The 22,421-nt window shown below is 38.3% G+C and overlaps 1 protein-coding gene across 2 annotated transcripts in view; it reads right to left on the bottom strand.

The window, feature by feature from the left end:
• The window catches only part of C1GALT1 (core 1 synthase, glycoprotein-N-acetylgalactosamine 3-beta-galactosyltransferase 1), a 42,321-nt gene extending 26,443 nt beyond the window's left edge, over window positions 1–15,878 (bottom strand). Inside the window, exon 1 of one of the 2 annotated variants that reach the window (XM_043588945.1) lies at window positions 15,528–15,878. In XM_043588945.1, the coding sequence (XP_043444880.1) occupies window positions 15,528–15,534 (7 nt within the window). In that variant the 5' untranslated portion in view covers window positions 15,535–15,878. The remainder of the gene's footprint in view (window positions 1–15,527) is intronic. The other variant, XM_043588946.1, reaches the window with a different exon arrangement.
• Window positions 15,879–22,421: the final 6,543 nt, after the last annotated feature.

Below are 22,421 nucleotides of genomic sequence, written 5' to 3'. Positions count from 1 at the left end.
AGTGTCTGACTCCAGCTCAGGTCATGATCTCGTAGTTCATGAGTTCAAGCCCCGCATCTGGCTCTGCACTGACGGTGCAGAGCCTGCTTGGGATTCTCTCTTTTCCCTTTCTCTCTGTCCCTCTCCCACTTCTGTATGTGCTCTCTATCTCTCTCAAAATAAAAATAAGGAGTAAGTACCTGCTGATATGTTAGAAACAGCATGATAAATAGAATTAAAAATGAAGCCTGAAGATGCAATTGAATTGCTGCAATCTCATGAAAAAACTTGAATGGATGAGGAGTTGCTTCTTGAGGATGAGCAAAGAAAGCCATTTCTTGAGATGGAATCTACTCCTGTAAAGATTGTTGACACGGCAACAAAGGATTCAGAATATTACATAAACTTAGTTGATAAAGCATTGGCAGGATTTGAGAGGACTGACTCCCACTTTGAAAGAAGTTGTACTGTGGTAAAATGCTATCAAATAGTATCTATGCTACAGACAAATCGTTCATGAAGGAAGATTCAACGCATGTGGCAAACTTCATCGTTTATTTTAAGAAATTGCCACAGCCACCCCAATCTTTAGCAACCACCACCCTGATCAGTCAGCAGCTATCAACAGGGAGGCAACACCCTCCACCAGCAAAAAGATTATGACTCGCTGAAAGCTCAGATGATGATTAACATTTTCTTAGTAATAAAGTATATTTCAATAAGGTAAATTAAGGTATGTACATTTTGAGACATATGATACTGCACCCTTAACAGACTATAGTGTAAACATAACTTTTATATGCACCGAGAACCAAAAATTCAACTGACTTGTTTCATTGTGGTATTTGCTTTATTGCAGTGGTCTGGAACTGAACTCACAATATCTCTGAGGTATGCCTGTACTACATGAATCATTCCAAAAGTTAAGCAGAACTGAACCAATTCTTCTTTTATGTAAAAGTTTGATATATAAATATCTGACAAAGACAGTCCAAAATAAAGACAGCATTAAAAAAAAAAAATCAGTCTAATCTCACTGCAAAACAATACATTATCAAAGGGAATGAAGCCCAAACATTAACCCATCTGAAGCTGGGTCTTCAGAAAAGGAACCATGAGATGAGGTTTATGAGAAATTATTCCATGGAAAAACACAAGGAAATAGGACAGGGAAGGGAAGGAGGTCATGCAAAATCCCATGGAAGGTGATTTTAGCTCAGTCCCATAGGGCAGTTCTGGAGGCAATGCAAGCCACACCTGAGTTATAACCAATTAATCACTGGTTAAGGGCTCTCTTTAGGAAATAAATTTCCCAGACACTTCCATAGCTTATACATTGGCAAAGCAGGCCCTGGCAGTGTGAGGGCAGCCCTGCAACAAAAACCTTAGAAGACAGATAATGGGAATGAAAATACATCAGGACCCTGTGAACAGGAAGAAGACATGGGCCCTTAGACAAAGCATTAGCATCATCTGCTCTAGGAACTTTAGGACTGGAAAAGTTAAAAATCATTTGGTTTAATTTGCTCTATGGAATCCCCAATGGGTTCAGCAATCTATCATTCCAATCCAATCACTGTACAGTGAATACTGTATAGCCCCAAAAATGTATATAGAGATTTTAATTAGCTTTTTAGTATCTACTCTAAAATATGAATAACCACTTAAGAATCATCAGATATTTTAAGGAATGCCTTTAATATGAAAGAAAAACACCAACAAAGTCAAATTTAAAACAACTTGGAAGAGATGATAAGATTAAAACTAAAAAAAAATCCCAATCACTGATATCCTAAGAGAAAAAATGTCATGGCATTCTATTTCTGAAATAAGAATAAGACAGTAGCTTAAAAAAAATATGAGGACAAAAAGAAATATTTTAAATAAATTAAAATAAAGAAAATAAAAAACCTACTGAATAGAACAGGCATAAGATAAAGTTAAGGAAATCACCCCAAAAGTGAGCAAACAAAAAAATAAAGTGATGGAAAACAAGAGAGAAAATTGATAAGATCAATTTAGAAGGGCAGATAAAAAAGAAGGGAAGGTATCAACAATTAAATATTTCAAGGAAGCTCCCAGACTGAAAGGATCCAATGACAGCTAGCACTCTGAATAAAAACAGACCCAAAAAAGATATAGTATTATGTAATTTCAGAGCAATTTGGTCAAACTATTCTGTAAGCTTTCAGAGAAAGAGGCAAAGAAACAACAATGAAATGGTTTGGACTTTCAAACAGCAACACTGAAAGCTAGAAAGCAATGAAGAAAATCCTTCAAAATTCTGAGGAGAAATCATTTCCAACCTAGAATTTTATACCTAAACTATCCAACAAGTATGAGTAATGAGTAGAGATATTTTAAAAATATGACAGACTTTGGTCAGATCAATATTTGGTGTATCATATTGTATCTATCGTAAAGTGACAGCAGGGCACTGATTCAGAAATGTTGAGCAAGCTGTCAAAAGGTACAGGTCTGGAACCTGGGAAAATATGCACAGTCACTTGTACATCTGAATCACAAATTAAAAATAACACTGCCCTAAAATATGATCTAGCAAATAAAAATAGTTAACTACTCAATGCAAAGGAGACTCTTCTTTAAATTCATTCACTTAGTCTTTCCACAATACTATGCAGGCTAAAAGAGTTGTGTAAATACCTAATACATTTGAGAATTTGCCATGTGACCTGATAATATAAAACACTCAAAAGACAAGTTAAGATTTTCTTTAGTATATTCCCTCTTTGCCTTCAAAGTGTAGCTCACTGACTCAACTTTTAATCTAAGGCAATCATCTTAACAAAATATAAAAAAGCATTTATGAACAGTGCCTGCACATAAACTCTCAAGTGTTTGCTAAATGAAAGAAAGATTCATGGTCAAAAGTTAGAATAAAAGGAAAAATTATATAAAGTACATCGCTTTACAATCACTAAAATGTTTTTTAAAGACTGCATTATGACATGGAAACACGGTTAGAACACAAGTGAAAAAAAGCATGCAGAGTTTTACATACAATGTTATTCCAACTCTGTGCTTTAAAAAAAATCCTTAAAAAAAAAAGACTAGAAAAACATGCCTAAATGTTAATAATTTCTCATTTCTAATTTTAATTCTAACTTCTAATATCAGTGTTAGGAGTAGGGGCAACTAAGATTTTTTTCCCACATGTTTCCAAGTTGAGTTTAATGAGTATACATTACTTAAGCAGCTATCAAAAATTATACTCTTGTATCCCTTTAAATACTTAATTAGTGAGGACCTCAAATAGCTTTTGTTTTTATGGGTTATATTCACTGATTAGATTTTTATTAGAAATTAAAACATAAAAAGTTTTTAAATATTCATTTATTCATAAGTAATAATGGCAAACGCACTACCTGTTAACATAAATAACATTTAATGGAAAATATTGTATTTTATAAAAAAATGAAAGAGAAGAGTGGCATTGCTTTAAATTTTTATAAATCTCGGTATCTGGTTTAATAGAAGACCACTGGATCTAGAATTCCATATCTCCTTCTGCATTTAATTTTTTGCAATAGCATATAACATGTAGCTTCTTAAAAATCTGACTATACATTTATGCGAGAGTGAATTAAAAAAGCAAATATTGATATTAGTATCACAATTTTTTATTTTATAGTCTTCCTGAAAGGGTCTAAGAGATCTCACTTTCCCTGGACCACACTTTGAGAACTGCTACATTATTCTGATAAAAAAAATTTTCTCCAAAAAATATTGAATGGTGGGTGGTAGCTTGCTGGATCATGAAAAATAGGATGGACACTTGAGAGTTTTGATTTCTGGGTGAACAGAACCCAAAATGGACCATGCTATATTCAGCCTCCCTTTTTGATACAAACAGTAATGTCTAAGGCCGAGAAGGCAAACCTTTTCCTTTCCCCTTTTAGTTCAGTGCTCTTTCCCTCTAGTTTAGGTTCATTCTCTTTACTGATAGGTTACTGGTAGGTATACCCAGACTTGGAAATTCCAGTCTGAGTGTTAGCCACTAAGGATCATCAGTGAAAGGAAATCTGTATGGCACTCTTTCCCCTTCTCCTTGTCTTCATTTTTATATAAAGAGTGTAACACAGCACTAAGACATTCTCACCTTTTAATCATCTGAACCTGGGACTGGAGAAAACATTTTTTAAAAATAGAATTACCGCTTGAGATTTATACAACTTTAATTTGATTGTGAGGTTTTATGTAATCTTTGAAAAGTGTTAATGACTGAGTACCTTTTAATGTGTCAAATACTGTCCTAGGAGCTAAGGATATATTTTCTCCGGTTCACAGAATGTAAACTACCAGAAGGCACAAAATAGTATCTTTCCTCTCAGAGTTACCAACTATGATGCTTCCCACAAGATGATAGTGCAATAAACATTAGCTGGCTTGAAATAAGGGAGCAAAGCATCTACCTCTTTATTCTTCTCCCAAACCCCCAAATCTGATTATATCTCCACATCTATTTTACTCCAAAAAGACACTTTTCTCTCTCCAGGTCTTGATCATTTTTCTCCATGCTCAGGTCTTTTAACTTCTCTTAACCAACAACTTCATAGAGGCTTCACACAGCAGTCTTGTTTAAAAAACATGTATTTTCCAATGCCACAGGATGAAGTCCATACTTCTTACGTGGTACAGAAGACTGGCTCTAGTTTATCTTCCTGCTCTCTTATTTCTCATACTCCCTTATCTGAAAAGAGCAGTCAGCCATTCTCCCATTTGCCATGACCTTTCATATCGATGACTTCAGCCATTCTATTCTTTTTGCATGGTGTGCCTTCCTCGATTTTGTCTACTGGATAGATGCCAAATTCTTTCAAGGTTTCTTAGTTTTGGTACTTTCCATGATCATTTTTCCCTAATGCCCATGGTCAAATTAACTGCTTTCCCTCAAATGTCTCCTTGTTCCTTTATTCACACCTCCTACTATGTATATATCATACTGCATAATAGAATGTGCATTTCTTTCCCACTAGACTAAGAGGTCCTTAAGAAAAATGGATAGGTTCTTATCTCTACATCTCTAGCACCTAACACACTCTCTGGCTTACAAAAGGCATTCAAATGTTTGCATGTTTGTCTTACTGAAGGGAGGAATACAGGTGAAATGATTTCTGCAAACAGAGATCTATATACCATCTAATTTACTAAATAAAAAAATCATATACGGATCCATCATTTGAAACCTAAAGGCATAAAACAGACATACAATATGAACTATATTCTTTCCTTTGACGTATCTAAACTCAGATTAACTATAATAGAATTACATATTAATTCTGAGAGACACTAAAAGCATTTTCTAGTACTAATTTATTAAGATTATAGAAATAGAAAATTAACACACAGCTGTCACCTAATGACCCTGACGTATTTTGAGCATGGTTACACAACCTTAGTGCTAGAAAGGACCGTGGAATTTTATGAATCCTGAAAAAGCACGTAAGGATAAGAAACAATAAACATTCCAAAAATTATATAACAGTTCACAACCAAGTTAAAATTCAAATTGTATTGTTTCAAGCTATAATTCTATTTTTAAAAATATTCCCACAATTTCAGATTCAGAAAATCAAAAGTGAGAATACCTTTTTGTTACTGTTCCATGAGAACATAAATATTTTTTTTGCATACTCAAGCTACAATAATCAAAATAGTGGCACTGGCATAAAGATAAGACATATAGACCAATGGAATAAAATAGCCCAGAAATAAACCCGTGCATTTATGGTTAAAAGATTTTCAACAAATGGACCAAGTCCATACAAGAACAGAGGGCAGTCTTTCAAAAAAGGTGCTCAGATTGGGGTGCCTGGGTGGCGCAGTCGGTTAAGCGTCCGACTTCAGCCAGGTCACGATCTCGCGGTCTGTGAGTTTGAGCCCCGCGTCAGGCTCTGGGCTGATGGCTCAGAGCCTGGAGCCTGTTTCCGATTCTGTGTCTCCCTCTCTCTCTGCCCCTCCCCCGTTCATGCTCTGTCTCTCTCTGTCCCAAAAATAAATAAACGTTGAAAAAAAAAAAAAAAAAGGTGCTCAGAAAACAGGATATCTACATGCTGACCAATGAAACCAGACCCTTACCTAACACCATATACAAAAATCAACTCAAAATAGATAAACAACCTAAACATAAGACCTAAAACTATAAAACTCTTAGAAGAAAAAATGATATTGGAATTGGGAACAATTTCTTGGATAGGACATCAAAGGCACATGCAACAAAAGACAAGTAGTCAAACTGGCCTTCATGAAAGTTTTAAAATACTGTGTATCAAAAGACACTATCAACAGGGGCACCTGGGTGGCTCAGTCAGTTGAGCATCTGACTTCGGCTCAGGTCACCATCTCACAGTTTGTCACCTTTGTCAGCCTAACGATATATACCTCTGGTAGTCTACCTCTCTCTCAAAATAAATAAATAAAAACTTAAAAAAAAAAAAGACATTATCAACAAAGTAAAAAGGCAACCCACAGAATGGGAGAAATATCTCTAAGTCATCTATCTGATGGGGGATTAATATCCAGAATACATTAGAGAACTCCTAAAACATAACAACAAAACCAACAAAATGGGCAAAGGACTTGAACAGACATTTCTCCAAACAAGACACATAAATGGCAGATAAGCATGAGCATGCTGAGGATGAAAAAGATGCTCAACGTCACTGATCATCAGGAAAATGCCAACAAAACTACAATGAGATACAATAGGACGGCCACTATTAAAATAACAAGTGTTGGTGAGGATGTGGAGAAGTGCAAACACGTGTGCACTGTAAGGTAAAATGTACAGCCACTATGGAAAACAGTATGATAGTTACACAAAAAATTAAAAAGTTAGAATTACCACAGGATCCAGTACTTCCACTTCTGGGTTTATGACCCAAAGCATTGGGAGCAGAGTCTTAAAGAGATATCTGTATACCTGTGTTTATAGCAGCATTATTCACAATAGCTTAAATGTGGAAGTAATCCAAGTGTCCATCGATGGATAAATGGATAAGCAAAATGTGTTATGTGCATACAACGGAATATTATTCAGTCCTAAAAAGAAAGGAAATTTTGACGCATGTTATAACATGGACGAACTTTTGACATTATGCTGAATGAAATAAGCCAGCCACAAAAAGACAAATACTATATAATTCTATTTACAGGAGACACTCAATTAAAACCAGAGAGATAGAAAGAAGAATGGTGGTTGCCAGAGACTGGGGGGAATGGAAAGTTCTTGTTTAATGGGTATAGAGTTTCAGTTTTGCAAGATGAAAAGAGTTCTGGAGATAGATGGTAGTAATGGTTGCACAACAATATCAATGTACTTAACACCACTGAAACATACACTTAAAAATGGTTAAAATGTTAAATTGTATGTGTATTTTATCACAATAAAACATTGGAAAAAAAAGAATCAATGATAACAATGCCGATTTTCTCCAAATTAATCTATGTATGTAACATCATCCAAACTAAAATACAAGATGATTTAAAAAAGTTAAATAACTCGGTAAGAAACATTTAAAAGCTTTGTAAAAATAAGCATGAGAATATACCGGGGAAATTCTGGAAAGGGGTGTCGGGTCAGACTAAACTTAATGGAGTCACTTAAAATACAAGATTTTTGTGGTAAAAAGTTATTCTTAATGTTTGAAAAATAAATATGTGAGTATAACTGGGAAGTTCCTGAAAGGAACACTGCAGGATGGAGAGTAGATGAATCCCACCAGAGATTAAAATATATTACCTACAATAAACAGTGATATAGTAATTAAAACAATTTGATATTCATGCTGAGCATACATATCAATTTATCTATGAATCTGTAAAGAAAATAAATTTTTAATGCTTATTAATTAGTACTACAGACATAGTGCTGAGAGACTTCTTTTCTTTACAACCACACTGTCAGAACTAAGCTATCTGAAAGTATATGAGTGAGACTGGAACATCCCATTCTTGTATGGATGATAGATCATTAATCAAACAGCAACAGGCTTAATTTCCAACTCAGAATTTCAGATAGGGTATCCCAGACACAACATTCCACATTTATCTTAACTGTGTAGTCTCTAAGGAAATAGGACTTTGAGTTTGCTTCTCAGCCCAGCCTGATGTTAATTAACCCCCTGACATCACAGCCTTGCTGTACTTCAAACTTATCAAATATTGCTTCATTTAAATTTTGTCTAAACTCCACCCTTGTCCAAAATCCTATAATAACCCTATTCCTTCTTTATTTAGTAAAATGCTGACAGTTCTTCTGGTGTGTGGTCTCCCTCACAGATGCAAGTTAATTAACCTTTGTCAGCCTAAAGATATATAACCCTGGTGGTCTTTACTGGATCAAAATAAAGGGTTTATTTAAAAAAAAAAAAAAAAAACTATGTATGGAAATTTAATACGTAATATACATACTGTTTTAAATCAAGAAAAAGATGGCTTAAGTCAAGTAATGATACTGAAATAATCTTTCAGGAAAAAGATAAAAAGCAGCCAGCTGAATACCTACTTTCTTTCAAATTCCAAATGTTTCTAAAATTTCAATATTCTAAAAAAATGAAATTAAAACAAAACTAGAAGAAAACATCATTTACATTTTTTAAAAACTTCGTTTAATGTTTATTTTTGTGGGGGGGAGGGGTGGAGAGAGAGGGAGACACAGAATCTGAAGCAGGTTCCAGGCTCTCAGCTGTCAGCACAGAGCCCAAAGCAGGGCTCAAACACACAAGCCATGAGATCATGACCTGAGCCAAAGTAGGACATTTAACCGACTGAGTCACCCAAGGCACCCCACTTTATCATTTTTGTACCATGAATTGAGATCTTCTCAAAACTCAGAAGCTATTGATTAAATTTCTGGCAATGAAACTGCTGGTTCAAAGACATGTTCCTATATAAAATGTTGAAAAAAAAAAAACTGTACAGCAAAATTGCCAAGAAGTATTATAACAAAAAAAACAAAAGATTAATATAAAAACAGATAAATTTAAAACAGGCACCTGGGTGGCTCAGCTGGGTGAGCATCCAACTTCTGCTCAGGTGATGATCTCATAGTTCGTGAGTTCGAGCCCTACATAGGCTCTGTGCTGACAGCTCAGAGCCTGCAGCCTGCTTCAGATTCTGTGCCTCCCTCTCTCTCTGCCCCTCCCCCACTCTGTCTCTGTCTCTCTCAAAAATAAACATTTAAAAAATTAAAAAATAAAATAAAATAACAGATAAAGAAAACAAAGGATTTGCAGAGAAGAAAATACAATGGTCGAGGATATTCAAATTCCACATTAAAGAGGAATACCTGGGTGACTCAGTAGGTTGAGCATCCAACTCTTGATTTCGGTTCAAGTCATGATCACAGTATCATGGAATCAAGCCCTGCATCAGGCTCTACACTAAGTGTGGAACCTGCTTGAGATTCTCTCCCTCTCCCCCTTCCTGTCCCCACCACTCCCCACCCCCTGGCTCTCTCTCTCTCTCAAAGAAAAAAAAATTCACATTAAAGAAAACTAAATCAAATGCAGAGATAGTACTTTAACCTATCATACTGGTAAAAATGTTTAGTAACACACAGTAATGACATGGTAGAGAAAACTGGCACTCCTGCATTCTTTCTCACAATACACATATTTACTGTCTTTTGGAAGGACAATTTGGCAATATATTTTAAAATTTTTAAATGAGTATGACCTGACCCACCATTTCATCATCAGAAATTTCTCTTATGGGGGCACCTTGGTGGCTCAGTTGGTTAAGCGTCCAACTTTGGCTCAGGTCATGATCCCACAGTTCGTGAGTTCCAGCCCTGCCACTGGGCTCTGCAGTGACAGTGCAGAGCCCGCTTAGGATTCTCTCTCTCCCTTTCTCTCTCTGCCTCTCCCCCACTTGCACTCTCTTTCTCAAAATAAATCAATAAGCTTAAAAAAAATTTTTTTTTTAATTTCTCTTATGGACAAAAACAAAGTCATCTGCAAAAATGGTCATGGCAGCCATTGCTGTAAGATGTTTGCTTGTTGATAAGGAACTAGTTAAATAATCAAACAAGGTACATCCATACCACAGAATACTCTGCAGCTGTCAAAAACAATGATCTACATGTGCTAAGGAAAATCTTTGCACATTTGGCAGATTATGATTTTTTTTGCCAGTAATGTGTAGTGGCTACTTTTTAAATAAGAGAAATGTAAAGAAAACAAATGAAAAAACCCAAACTAAAACCAAAGATTAAATTTCATGTCTACACAGAAAAGAGTACATTTTCTTTCCCATCTCTCTGTGTATCTTGCAAAAAGGGTAATGTCTATATCAGCTTATACGTATGTGCATCTCTTACTTTACAACAAAGAGATGATGTCCACTTCACCCTTTCAAAACTATTTTCTCCCATAACACAACTTCAGTCATTAAAACTGTGTAAGATAAAGATTTATTTTTATATTTTTTCCAGAGTGCGCAGCACAAGGGACAGAGACAAAGAAACAGAGAGAGAGACAGAGAGAGAGAGAGAGAGAGAGAGAGAGAGAGAGAGAGAGGGCATCCTAAGCAGACTCCATGCCCAGCATGGAACCCATGACCTGAGTGGAAATCAAGAGTCAGATGCTTAATCTACTGAACCACCTACGTGCCCCCAGAATGATCTATCTAAAATGAAAAGCTGACCAAGTCACTCCATGAATTCTCCATGGAGCCCCACTGCCTATAAGACAAAAACTAAGCATCTTTAATTTACATGATATATATAGGCTCTCCTTGATCTAGACTCTATCCAGATTTCCAGGCTCATATTTCAATACCCCATGCCATATAATTTATTCTTCAGTAATCCTGAACTACCTATACAGTTCACTAAACATCCCAATGCAGCGGGCTCCTCTATTCCTATTGTCTCCTCTGTCTACACAATACTGTCTTCCCTTCACTATCTGTGCCTCAACCTCTCTAAGTCCCATCAAGCCAGTGTTTTTTATTGGCACAACTGACACCTTGAGCTGGATAATTCTCTCTTGTGGTGGCTGTCCTGTTCACTGTAAGATGTTTAGAAGTATCTGTGGCCTCCACTCACCAGACACTAGTAGCACTCCCCCTGGCTGGGACAACTAAAAAGGTCTCCAGACATTGCCAACTGTCCCAAGCAACAAAATTAGCTCCAGTTAAGAACCACTCTACTAACCTGTTAAAACCTGTTTATCATATATATATAAAATATCTAAAGAAGAATATATAAAGACTAGTTGTAACATCAGTTAACTCTGAGGCAGGCAACTCAGTGACTGAAGTAACTAGGGAGGAAAAAACCTTATTTTTCACTACAGTCCTATATGTTTTTCATCTTGTACCTCTCTTCTAACCTCTCCACTGCTACCACCCTAGTCCTACCACCCTACCATTCCTTTTCTTCCTTCTCCTCACCCTCCATCTTTCTCTCTCAACTAGTATAACTGGATCCTAATCAACTTTCCCCTTTACAGCCTTCTTTCTTCAATCCATTTTTACCAGTCCATTTCACCAGTGTGATCCCTTTAAAAAGACATTAGTCATTTGCTCAAAATCCTTCAGGGTCTTCTCAGTCTCACTCAGAGACAAAGCCAAAACCAGTAAGATGAACCTGAACGGTCTGCCATCCTATCCTCACTCTTCTTTCTCTGATATCTCCTCCTAGTATTTGGTTTCTACAGTTCAAAAACAAACAAACAAATTTCATAAACTCAACCTACTGTTTCCCTTGCTGTGTTCTCTCTGGACTCCTTGCTGTTCCTCAAACACATGAGGGTCTCTGCCCCTGCTGTTCTGTTGGGAACACAACTCATCTACATAGTCACATGGCTCACTCCCCAACTCCTTCAGGCCTTTACTTCTCAGGGGGTTTTCCCTATTCTTACCCACAGCACCTACTAACGTCTAATATATTACACATTTTACTTACCTTGTTTATTGTCTCTTTTCTCCATCTTGTTCATTGATTCTCAAATCTGAGTCTGCATCAGAATCATCTGAAAGTCTTTTTAAAACAGTTTCTGAATCAAGAGGTCTGGTGGGGGTGGGAGGGGGGGGGCGTTGAGCCTGAAAATCTGCATTGTTAACAAGTTCCCAGATGATGCTGATGCTGCAGATCCAGGGACATTTTGAGAACCAACATTTTAGAATATAAGCTCCTCCAGGACAGAGATTTTTGTCTGTTTGTTTTCCCTCTACAACCTGGTTCTGAATCAGTAGTGAGATAAGTAAATGATAAATAAGTAAATTTAGATGTCCCTACTCTGTTCTCACCACACCCTATGATTTGGTCTGCCCTATGGTGCTAAAAATTTATTGAACACTGTAAAAGATAAATGTGACCTATTTGGAAATGGGGTCTTTGCAGATGTAATCAAGTTAAGATGAAGTCATCAAGGTGGACCCTAACCCAATATGACTGGTATCCTTATAAAAAAAGGGAGAATGCCATATGAAGAGATACAGACACAGAAAGAATGGAGGGGAGTGATATAGTGGCAAGTCAAGGAATACGAAGGACTGTCAGTGACAGAAGAAGCTCAGAGACATGAACAGATTCTCCCCTACAATCTAGAGACCATGGCTCTGCCAACATTTGATTTCAGACTTCCAGCCTGAAGAACTGAGATGATGAATTTCTATTGTTTTAAATCACTCAATTTGCCACACTTTGTTATGGCACCCCTAGGAAAATAATACAAGGACCAAGAATGCAAATTACTACACCAAACCATATATAATTTCAAATTTGGCTGTATCTAATTTCCACCAGTTCAAATGTTTTCGTGCATAGCTTTAGTTGTAAACTAGCCAGGTTTCCCATTTCAGAATCTCGCCAACCTAATATTGCTTTTTCCTGCCTTTAATATGTGCCTTCAATGTGCAAGGCAGCTCATACTACAGGTTCTAGATAAATTATTCAGATTTTTTGGTTTCTCCTACTTTCTTACAGGCATCTCTATTTAACAAATATCAACTTCTTTATATATTTTTCTCCAAGGGACACTTCTTTTATTCACACATTATAGATTTTGGTATGTATTTTCTCCTTGGCCATTCGAATTAGTTGCAAAGTGAAAATTTAAGTACACATTAGATACACATTTAGATTTTTTTTTTAATTTTTTTTAACGTTTTATTTTATTTTTGAGACAGAGACAGAGCATGAACAGGGGAGGAACAGAGAGAGAGGGAGACACAGAATCTGAGACAGGCTCCAGGCTCTGAACTGTCAGCACAGAGACCGACGCGGGGCTCGAACTCACAGACCGTGAGATCATGACCTGAGCCGAAGTCGGACACTTAACCGACCAAGCCACCCAGGCGCCCCGATATATTTAGATTTTAAGATAAAATGCTAACTTCTTTTTTGTAGAACAATATTCCTTTTCTTTCTTCTCTTCCTTCCTTCTTTTAAAAGAATGACCTTAATCGTAATGAATTTGGAGCAAAAAAATTTTGTCATACTTTTCTTCCCACCTTATTATAGTTTGTACACTAGCGTCTTTATTCAAATCTCAACAAATGTTCTAAAAGTAATATGGTTGTATTAGGAAGCTTAAAATGTTAAATGAATGTGAAATGAATTTCACCAAGTTGTCCCTTTTCCATTTAACATTTGTTTACAGCTACAATGTCACAAGAATTCCAATCAATAATTTCATCACACAAAGGCTCTATTTTAAATTACCATGGTTTACAAAATCTATAAGCTGTGAAATGCAATTTTTATCTTAGGGAGCAAAAATCAATATACAAATAGTAAACAGCATATGCCTAAATGACACACTTTTGTATTTCTATGACTGGGTGAAAATTAATTCATTATATGTACCACTAAACAAGTTTGTGATAAAATTCTAAGAATTTCTGGATATTAAATTTACTCAGAAATACAGACTAGTATAATCTATACCCAAAAAAAGCATATTTAAGAAAACTGTATCTATCCTATCTATGAATATTAACCACAAAATATTGTTTAAACGCTGAGGCCTAAATAAGAAGATACAGAAAAACACAAATTACAGACATATTTGAGAGAGATTTTTAATAGTTCTCCACCAGTACTTAAAAACCATGCTCCTTTCCTACGAAGATTTTAAATGAGTCATACTTTCCTTACTAAATCACTGTTTTACTTAACATATGGTGAAAAGAGTTAACTGTTTGGTAACTTAAAACTTTATATTCACTTAAATTGCACATCAATATATACTAGCTAGTGGAAAACAAAATAAGTATAGTTTACTATATTCAATACTCAGAACACACAGCATCATGTGCATAAGGCTCACTTGACATTAATCTGATAAGGGTATGGAAAGTTGTTTAAATATCTCCTAAAAATTCAAGTTCCCACTGTCTAAACCTACACCAGAAGTAAACAAGTTGAACTTGTGCACAACACTTGTTCCTGGCACCCAGGCCAAGCTATCTATATTCTCTGCTTAACTTTTAGTAAATGAGCATATTTCTGTCCAGGTCACTTTGGCCTAATTATTCACTTTAACGTGTTAAAGTTCTACCTTTATAACTAACTTTTTAATTCATACTGAAGTCAAGTCATGGTTAGCGTAATAGTTTCCAACCCGAAAAGCGTTAAAAAGATATACTACAATATCTATAACGAATTTAGAAAACTAGATATAAATCCAATCAACTTTTCCAGAGCATGTGGTGCCTTGTTTATTATTTAAAAAAAATAATAAGAGGAGAGTAAGAGCTAGGGAAGAATAAATCCCCACTCCCAAATTACATTCTTCTTTTAAGAGTATATAATTTATCCAAATTCGAAGGCGTATGGCCAACTTGTCAGCACCTACTACTCACACACTCGCGAGGGGGTGCCGGGGGTGGAGAAATAAACTCTTTGCCTCCTTCTCTACCGTGCAAGTGAGCCAAACACACCTGGCTAGCTCACTTTGCCAGAGGCAGTGAAATTTTAAAAAATAAATCAGCCACAAACCTGATGATCCAAGAAAGCCCCGAGGAAGTCCCCCCGGCACTTGGGGAAGACGCTCGCTCGCCCGGCACTCGCGCTGCCCGGCAGCCCGGCGGCTCTCGATGAAGGTGGCCACACCTGAGCCCCGAGTCCAGCCGGACCCACAGGTCGGAGCAGGGGGGCGGGGCGGGGACCGCCCGGCGGGCAGGACCGCTAAGTGATCCCGCCGCGACCGAGACGCAGCTCGAGTCTCACTGCCGCCGCCCGACGGCGGGCAGCGCGCGAAGAGGAGGTGAGGGGCACCAGAGGGCAGAAAGGAAGAACCCACCATCAAGAGGAGGCTACTCGTCAACAAAATAGCGGCCCGGTGGGCAGGCTGCCCCAATGGCAGTTCACAGTGGCGCCGGGAGGAGGAAGTGCCCCGCGCCTCCCTCAGCAGCTCCAAGTCCCCAGCCCCGGCGGCGACCCCGAGACACCTGTTTGGCTGCGCCCGGGTTTGGTTCCACCCTCCACGCTCCCCCAAAAGCACACTCCGCGCTGGGAGGACGAAGGGAGCCGAGACCTTGGACCCGCAGCCTGAGGGCGCCTCCGCCGGCCGTACCTGACATCAGCCGCGGCTCCCTCTCGCCCCTCCTGGGGGGCGGAGAGGGGGACGACAGGAGACCGGCAACCTTAGCTCCTCCCGGCACCGGCAGAAGTGGCTCGTGGCCGCTAGCGGGGGCCGCCCGCTGCCGCCCAGATTATTCCCTGGCGGCGGCGGCGGCGGCAGCGGCAGCGGCAGCAGCGGCGGCTGCCGAGGCGGACCCAGCTCGCGCTCCCGCCCGCTCGCTCCGCCCCTCCCCGCAGCGCGTCCAGGCCGCGGCCCGCCGACGGCGCAGCCGCCACCCAGGGGTCTCCTAGCGCTGACGTCTCTGCCGCCGCACCAGCCCCAGGGAAGGGCGGAGCGAGAGGGGGCAGGGTGGGGCGGGGTTATGGCGACGTGCGGACGCGGAGATTGGCCGCCAAGCTCACGCCCCGCCCTTCTGCGAAGGGGTCTGGGAAGTCGGGTCTTCTATGAGCAGTAGTCGCTGCCCACTTGCGGCTCCTCGCTGCTGGGCTTCTCCTTCCTGGTCCTGGTGCTGGTTTTGCACTAGCTTCCGGACCTTGAGAGAGACTAAGCAGTGAAACTGCAGGGACTGAAGCTGGAGGTACCCGAGGGACCTCTGTGTGAGGGACAGGCTCTAACCCTGCAGAAGTCTTTTGGCCTCTAGCCTGCTTCCCGTTCTTTTTTCTCCTGTCCCCCACTCACCCACCCAGCCAACCCGTACTCTCTGTAGTCAGTATCTCTCTGTCCTTAATGAAAGGAAATACGGCAAGATGAGATATGCAAACGGGTGCTGGGTAACCAGATGTGTGAACCCGGAAGGGTTGAAAACATAGTGGTACCACAAAGCCTTCTGTAGCACACGCGGTTTGGTTCTGTCATTACTTCAGTGCTGCCAGGCAATAACAGGAAGCGCTTCCTTAGCGCTTTGTAAAACTCATCTTTCTTTTCGTTGGCCAAAGGACTTTGAATCAGAAAGCTGTTTTTGGATTAGAGGGAGGAGCCTGTGAGCCACTGAGACAACCCCCACAGCAGTCAGGAGGTGGGGATAAGGTCTTGGCTTTAACCATCCTCTGTCTACAAGGCCTTAGCTTGAGGGTAAGAAAGCTATCCTGCTTCCTTTAAACGCCTTCCTCAGTCAGTTCTTAAGTGCCTTTCAGTATAGCCTTTAGGAGTGTAGGCTCTGGGCTGCAATCTTGGTTCCTCCTATTTGCTGTGCAACCCTGGCAAGTTACTTAACATGCCTGGGAGAAATACGGAGCAATGTATGTAAGTTCTTGTTCTTTTTCCTTTAATTTGTTTAGATTCAGCTCTACTGGAGTTTGCCATGATATGCCATTAATAGATCCAAAGAGATCTTACAAAAGAATTGAAGCACATCTAGTGATTCTTATTTAAACCTTTTATTTTTCAGATGAGAAAAACTGAGGTCAGAAAAACTGATAGACCATTTTAGAGGTGCAAGTATCCTGATGTTCAGGTTAGTACTCTTTTCCCCACCCATCTGTCCAGACTTCTTTCCCTTCCACCCTTACCTGTATTCTCTTCTCTCTTTCCCAACCTGTGTATGGTTAATTGCCCAGCCTTACCCCCTTCCTTTCCACAACTACTGTGAAACAGGAAAAGGAGACCCTTCCAGAGGTCGCAGTGTTCCAAACAGAAAGCAAAACAAAAACTCAAGATACCTTACCTAATTTTAATTTTATTGAAAAAAATGTTTAATTGTACTGAAATTTTTAATGAGTAAGAAATAACTTTGCTTTTTCCATTGAGCAAAGATAAGAAACCATTCCAAAAAGATAAGTTCAGCCATTGCATGTCTAAGAAAATTACTGGCAGGAAGTAATATTGATAAGACAAAAACTAGATCAAGTCAGCCCCTCCCATCCTATTGGGTATTTTTGAAAATAGCTGTTATTTGTATGAAAACCATAAATAGTTATTCAAACAAATAAAAAAAATAACCCACAGATAAGCAGTTTTAAAAATGTGTGTTACATTCTTCCAGATATAAAGAAAAACACATAAAGACATAAAAATACAATATTTCATAAACTGGATCTTATACAGTTCTTTTTTCACTGAACAATATATCATGATTAACATCATTTTTAAAAGTTGCGTTGCCTGTTAGTTGCATGTACTATCATTTATCTAACCAGTATTCTATTGATATTTTGGTTTTTTCACCCAAATTTTTGATATTATGAACAACTCTGATGAACTTCCTTTTGCACATACCTTTGCACAACTGTATAATTATCTCCTTGGACAGATTCCTAGTAGTGACATTAATGTCAGCCAATTCTTCAATGTTATCAACTAGAAAAAAGAAAATTGTGGTTACTTTGAAAAATATGCTTTATATATGAGATTCACAATGACTAGATTCTCCCATTTGAAACAGATAAATCTTGGACAGTATGTTTGTTTGTCTGGTGTGGTGTTTCAATAATGTGTGTCAAAGCTCGTTGGAGCAGGATAATGTGTGTTGAGGCTCCTTGGAGCAGTGTGGTAGACACTGCTAGTTGTTTAAACCAAAATACTTTCTTCCTTACTAGCAGAACTCTGATTTTTTTTCAGGGTGACAGTGTGTCTAATTAAAAGTATTTACTTCTCCAGATTTCTATAAACCATGACGGGCCATGTGACCTTTCAATAAAATGCAAATTGATATTGCTAGGAGAGGCCCAAAGTTTATGGAAGAAATGTCCTTTTAACCATTGGACCTGTACCTATTTTTGTTGTCTTACCTGGAACAGTGACATGATGCTGGAGGTGGAGCATCCATATTTCAACCATAATAACCAAAGCCCCACACAGTATTAATAGTGTAGGAAGTCAGAGGTACCAGGGTTGTGATTGCTTTGGAGGGTGAGCTTATTAGCTCTGGACTGACCATTTCTAGATTTGTTGTTATGTGAGGGAAAATAAATCCCTCCTATTTAAGGTTTTGTTGTTTGGGTTTTCTGTTATAAGTACTGAATACAATTCCAATTGATACAACACGATAGGACAAGTCATAATTTATTTGGCACTGTATGTAGAATTTTTTAACAGGGTGAAATAAAAATAAGGACACAAAATGGGAACAAATAAACAACAACTATAAAGAAGCCACTCTTTAATACACTTAGTTTCCTTTAAATATCTACACGTTATTGGGGGGCGCCTGGATGGCGCAGTCGGTTAAGCGTCTGACTTCAGCCAGGTCACGATCTCGAGGTCCGTGAGTTCGAACCCCGCGTCAGGCTCTGGGCTGATGGCTCGGAGCCTGGAGCCTGTTTCCGATTCTGTGTCTCTCTCTCTCTCTGCCCCTCCCCCGTTCATGCTCTGTCTCTCTCTGTCCCAAAAATAAATTAAAAACGTTGAAAATAAATAAATAAATAAATAAATAAATATCTACATGTTATAATGAGGTTAACAAATCATTTTGTAATAATTAGATTAACTTCTGTAAATTAAATTATATTCACTGATATAGTGGCTTTAAAATATGTCCACAAGTTCTTTGATGCTTCTTCCTTCAAAAGGTGGAACTTAATTCCTCTCACCTTGAGATTGGACTATGTTTAGTGACTTGTTCTCATGAATAGAATGTAGAAATGATGTAGTGAGACTTCTTAGAGAAGATCTTAAAGCATATGCCAGCTTTTTTCTTCTTCTCTCTCTGGGATTGCTTGCTGGGGAAAGATGGTTGTCAAGTCACAAGACTCTTAGGCAACTTTAGAGAGGCCCACATTATGAGTAATTAAGGTTTCTGGCCAACAGCCACTGAGGAACCAAGGACTCCTGAGGATAGCCATGTAAGTGAACTTGGAAGCACATGCTCCAACCCTAGTCAAGCCTTCAGATGCCTGCATCCTTCATCAACATCTTTACTGACCTTAGGAGAGATCCTGAGCCAGAACCACTCAGTTAAGCTGCTCCCAAATTCCTGGCCCACAGAAACTATAGGATAATATATGTTTGTTGTTTTAAGCCATTAAATTTGGGGATAAATTGTTATAGAGCAAAGATAACTAATATAGCTGGGTATAATAGAGCCTAGCACAATGGCTGACACATACATAGGTGTTTAATGATTTGTTGTTTGAATGAATAAGCAATTTGATGAAGAAGAATATATCTTTTTAACTTTAAAGGGATACATAAAATGCTGGTATTATTTTTGATCCCTGACACCTGTATTATATAAGGTTTTGGACATGATCATAGAGAAATCACTTGTGAATCTTATTGCAATATAAACATTGATAACCCTGGAGGAAACATGTGGTGAATAGAGCAGTGGAACCCTTGAGACTTGGATAATGCTCCCAGTTTTATCACTGATTAGCTGAGAGGCCCATGGCAAGTCACCTAAACTCTCTAAATCTCAATTTCCCTATCCATGAATTGGGGAAAATAATCCCAACATGCCTCAAAAGGTGATTAATCACATTATATGTGACAGTGTAATTGAAAAGCATTGACATTCTTTTAATTACATTAGGCTCATGAGGTCTATCCTATTTTATTTTTAAGCAATTATGCATTAAATATTTTAGGTGTGTACACCATGAAGACTTTTCTTTCAAGAGGTGATAACTTATTACTGATTTTACTGTGTACATTTATAAAATATTAGCATCATTCATAGTAAGCAGTAAGATTTAAGAGTATGGCGGGATGGTAGGTTATTATATGTCAGATCTCATTTTATTAGCCTGTTGAAAATTTATTGCACTTTAAAAAGAATACATAATTATGACTGCCTCCTTTTTCTTTTCATGAATTAATTTGTAATTGCAGTTGGGTGTGTGCCCCTCTTTGTGGTAACAGTGGTAGTTAAGCATACTTAGTAATAAACATACATTTAACCAATAATTTGGTCTGAGTCTAAGAATTTATCCTAGAGCGAAATTGCACCCAACAGCAAGACAATAAATGATAGAATACACATCTTGCTCTTTCAGTGAGGAAGACTTGGGCACACAGGAAAGTCTTTATACAGTGGAGCATCAGAGGTTATGCAGTTGTTGACAATGCACAGTTTGGTGGTGTGGATGACCCCAGAGGTAAATATGTGAGATGAGTAAAATAGAGCTTTAGTGTAAGATTCAAGTCCTCGTTACGTAGTGGATGAATTATTTAAATTCCGGGTGTTTTGTTGTATTATTCTTTCTTCCTTTCTGGTCTTCAGTATGACTCTAAATCAGTTGAAACTACCGGCTTAACTAGACATCAGGTTATTTGTAGTTGTAGGTGACCCCTACTACTTACCATCTTTATTAACTTGAATAGGAAGGAGAACTCTAGAAAAAAAAAAGGACAGAGCTGTCTTTTCTGGTGAGAGTGTGCTTTTCAACAGGGCTTCTTGTTTCATATTGAAACTACCTGGGGGGGGGGGGGGGATTTGGGAGGCTCAGTTGGTTAAGTACCCGACTCTTGATTTCCGCTCAGGTCATGAGCTCATAATTTGTGAGTCTGAGCCCCTCATTGGGCTCTGGGCCAACAGTGCAGAGCCTGCTTGGGATTCACTCTCTACCCCCTTTCTCTGCTCCTACCCTGCTTGCTCTCTCTCTCTCTCTCTCTCTCTCTCTCTCAAAATAAGTAAATAAACTTAAAAAAAAAATAAAATAAATCTTAAAAAAAAAAAAAAAAGAAAAGGAAAGGAAAGAAAATACCTGCCAGGATAAAGTATTTTCATCCTATGGAAACTAAAAGAGCATTTCCAAACAGTTTTTATTTCTCACAGCTACATCTTCACAAAACCTGCCAAGATTTTGAGACAGCTACAACGTTAGAGTTATTTTCTAAATTGATTGACACGTAAAGGGGATAAAGGTGAAGAATGGAGCAGAGGAGGTGATAAAGAGAAAAAAGAAAATTTAGGAAATACTTTTAACCTCATGGGAAGAGGACTCAGCATAACTCACAGCATATTAGTTTGAAAGCAGAGACTGCCACTGTTGCACTGAGTAACTTGTGTCATCTAGGGAAAGATTCTCAATTTATGAGATTAGGCTCTCTGGGATTACTTACCCTGTGTTCCTCAAGTTCCCTGGGATAAGAATCAGAATATTCCTTAATTGTTTTCCCTCGTGGTTCAACAAAAGCAGGACACATTTGTTGTAAATGGAATAGGTGAAGCTAGCTTTAGTTTAAAATCCCTAAGCAGTAAATTATAAGTGTGTATACTACTTCTTTTATTGTAAAGAACTAATGTCTTACACATTTTAGCTGCATATTGTGGCACACTTTTGTTCTCATTTCTTTTAAGTTGTATTTAAATGTGTACAAATCTAAAAATGGATTGTGATAGATACTTTGTTGGGTTTCTGCTCATCCATTGAGAAGGACCCTCTTCCTCATCTCTTTTGCTCCAATTCTCATCTACAGCTTGAAGCCCCATAGTCCTGTTTATGTGAGAGGACACTTCCTCTATTCTGGTCATAGCTGATTGGATAGACTTTGATCCTCAGAGAAATCTGAATCAATCAGATTCCCTGTTTTGAGAATTTGGAATTGGGAGAGAAGTCTTCATTTCTGTCTGTCGAACACTAAAACTATAATCCAGAGAGGGACTTGTAACCCAGACATGTAAATCCAAGATAAGGGAAATCTACTCTGGAGAGAGAGAGAAATGAAGCAGACTATCTGAAAAGGGTAGTAACCCTGATCTGTGGTTACCTGATCTTCTCTGGGAAGAGAGGGAGTGAAAGGGGAGACAGTCACTTTCTAGCTTTGTGCAGATTTCCTCTGGCCATCATACTGCAAGTGGCCTGACTGCTCTGGAGTTCTGTGGATCCCTACACTGTATTCTTATCTTAAATTATACTTTGTTTCTTGTTGTTAGTTTAAATGGATAATTTTTCCATTCTTTAAAATACATTTCTAATAAATCTCATTTTGGTTAAGAGAGATCTA

The sequence above is a fragment of the Prionailurus bengalensis genome, chromosome A2 (assembly GCF_016509475.1).
Source record: "Prionailurus bengalensis isolate Pbe53 chromosome A2, Fcat_Pben_1.1_paternal_pri, whole genome shotgun sequence".
Lineage (NCBI taxonomy): Eukaryota > Metazoa > Chordata > Mammalia > Carnivora > Felidae > Prionailurus > Prionailurus bengalensis.
Note: the sequence above shows the minus strand (reverse complement) of the source record. Positions and strands in the feature narration are given on the sequence as shown.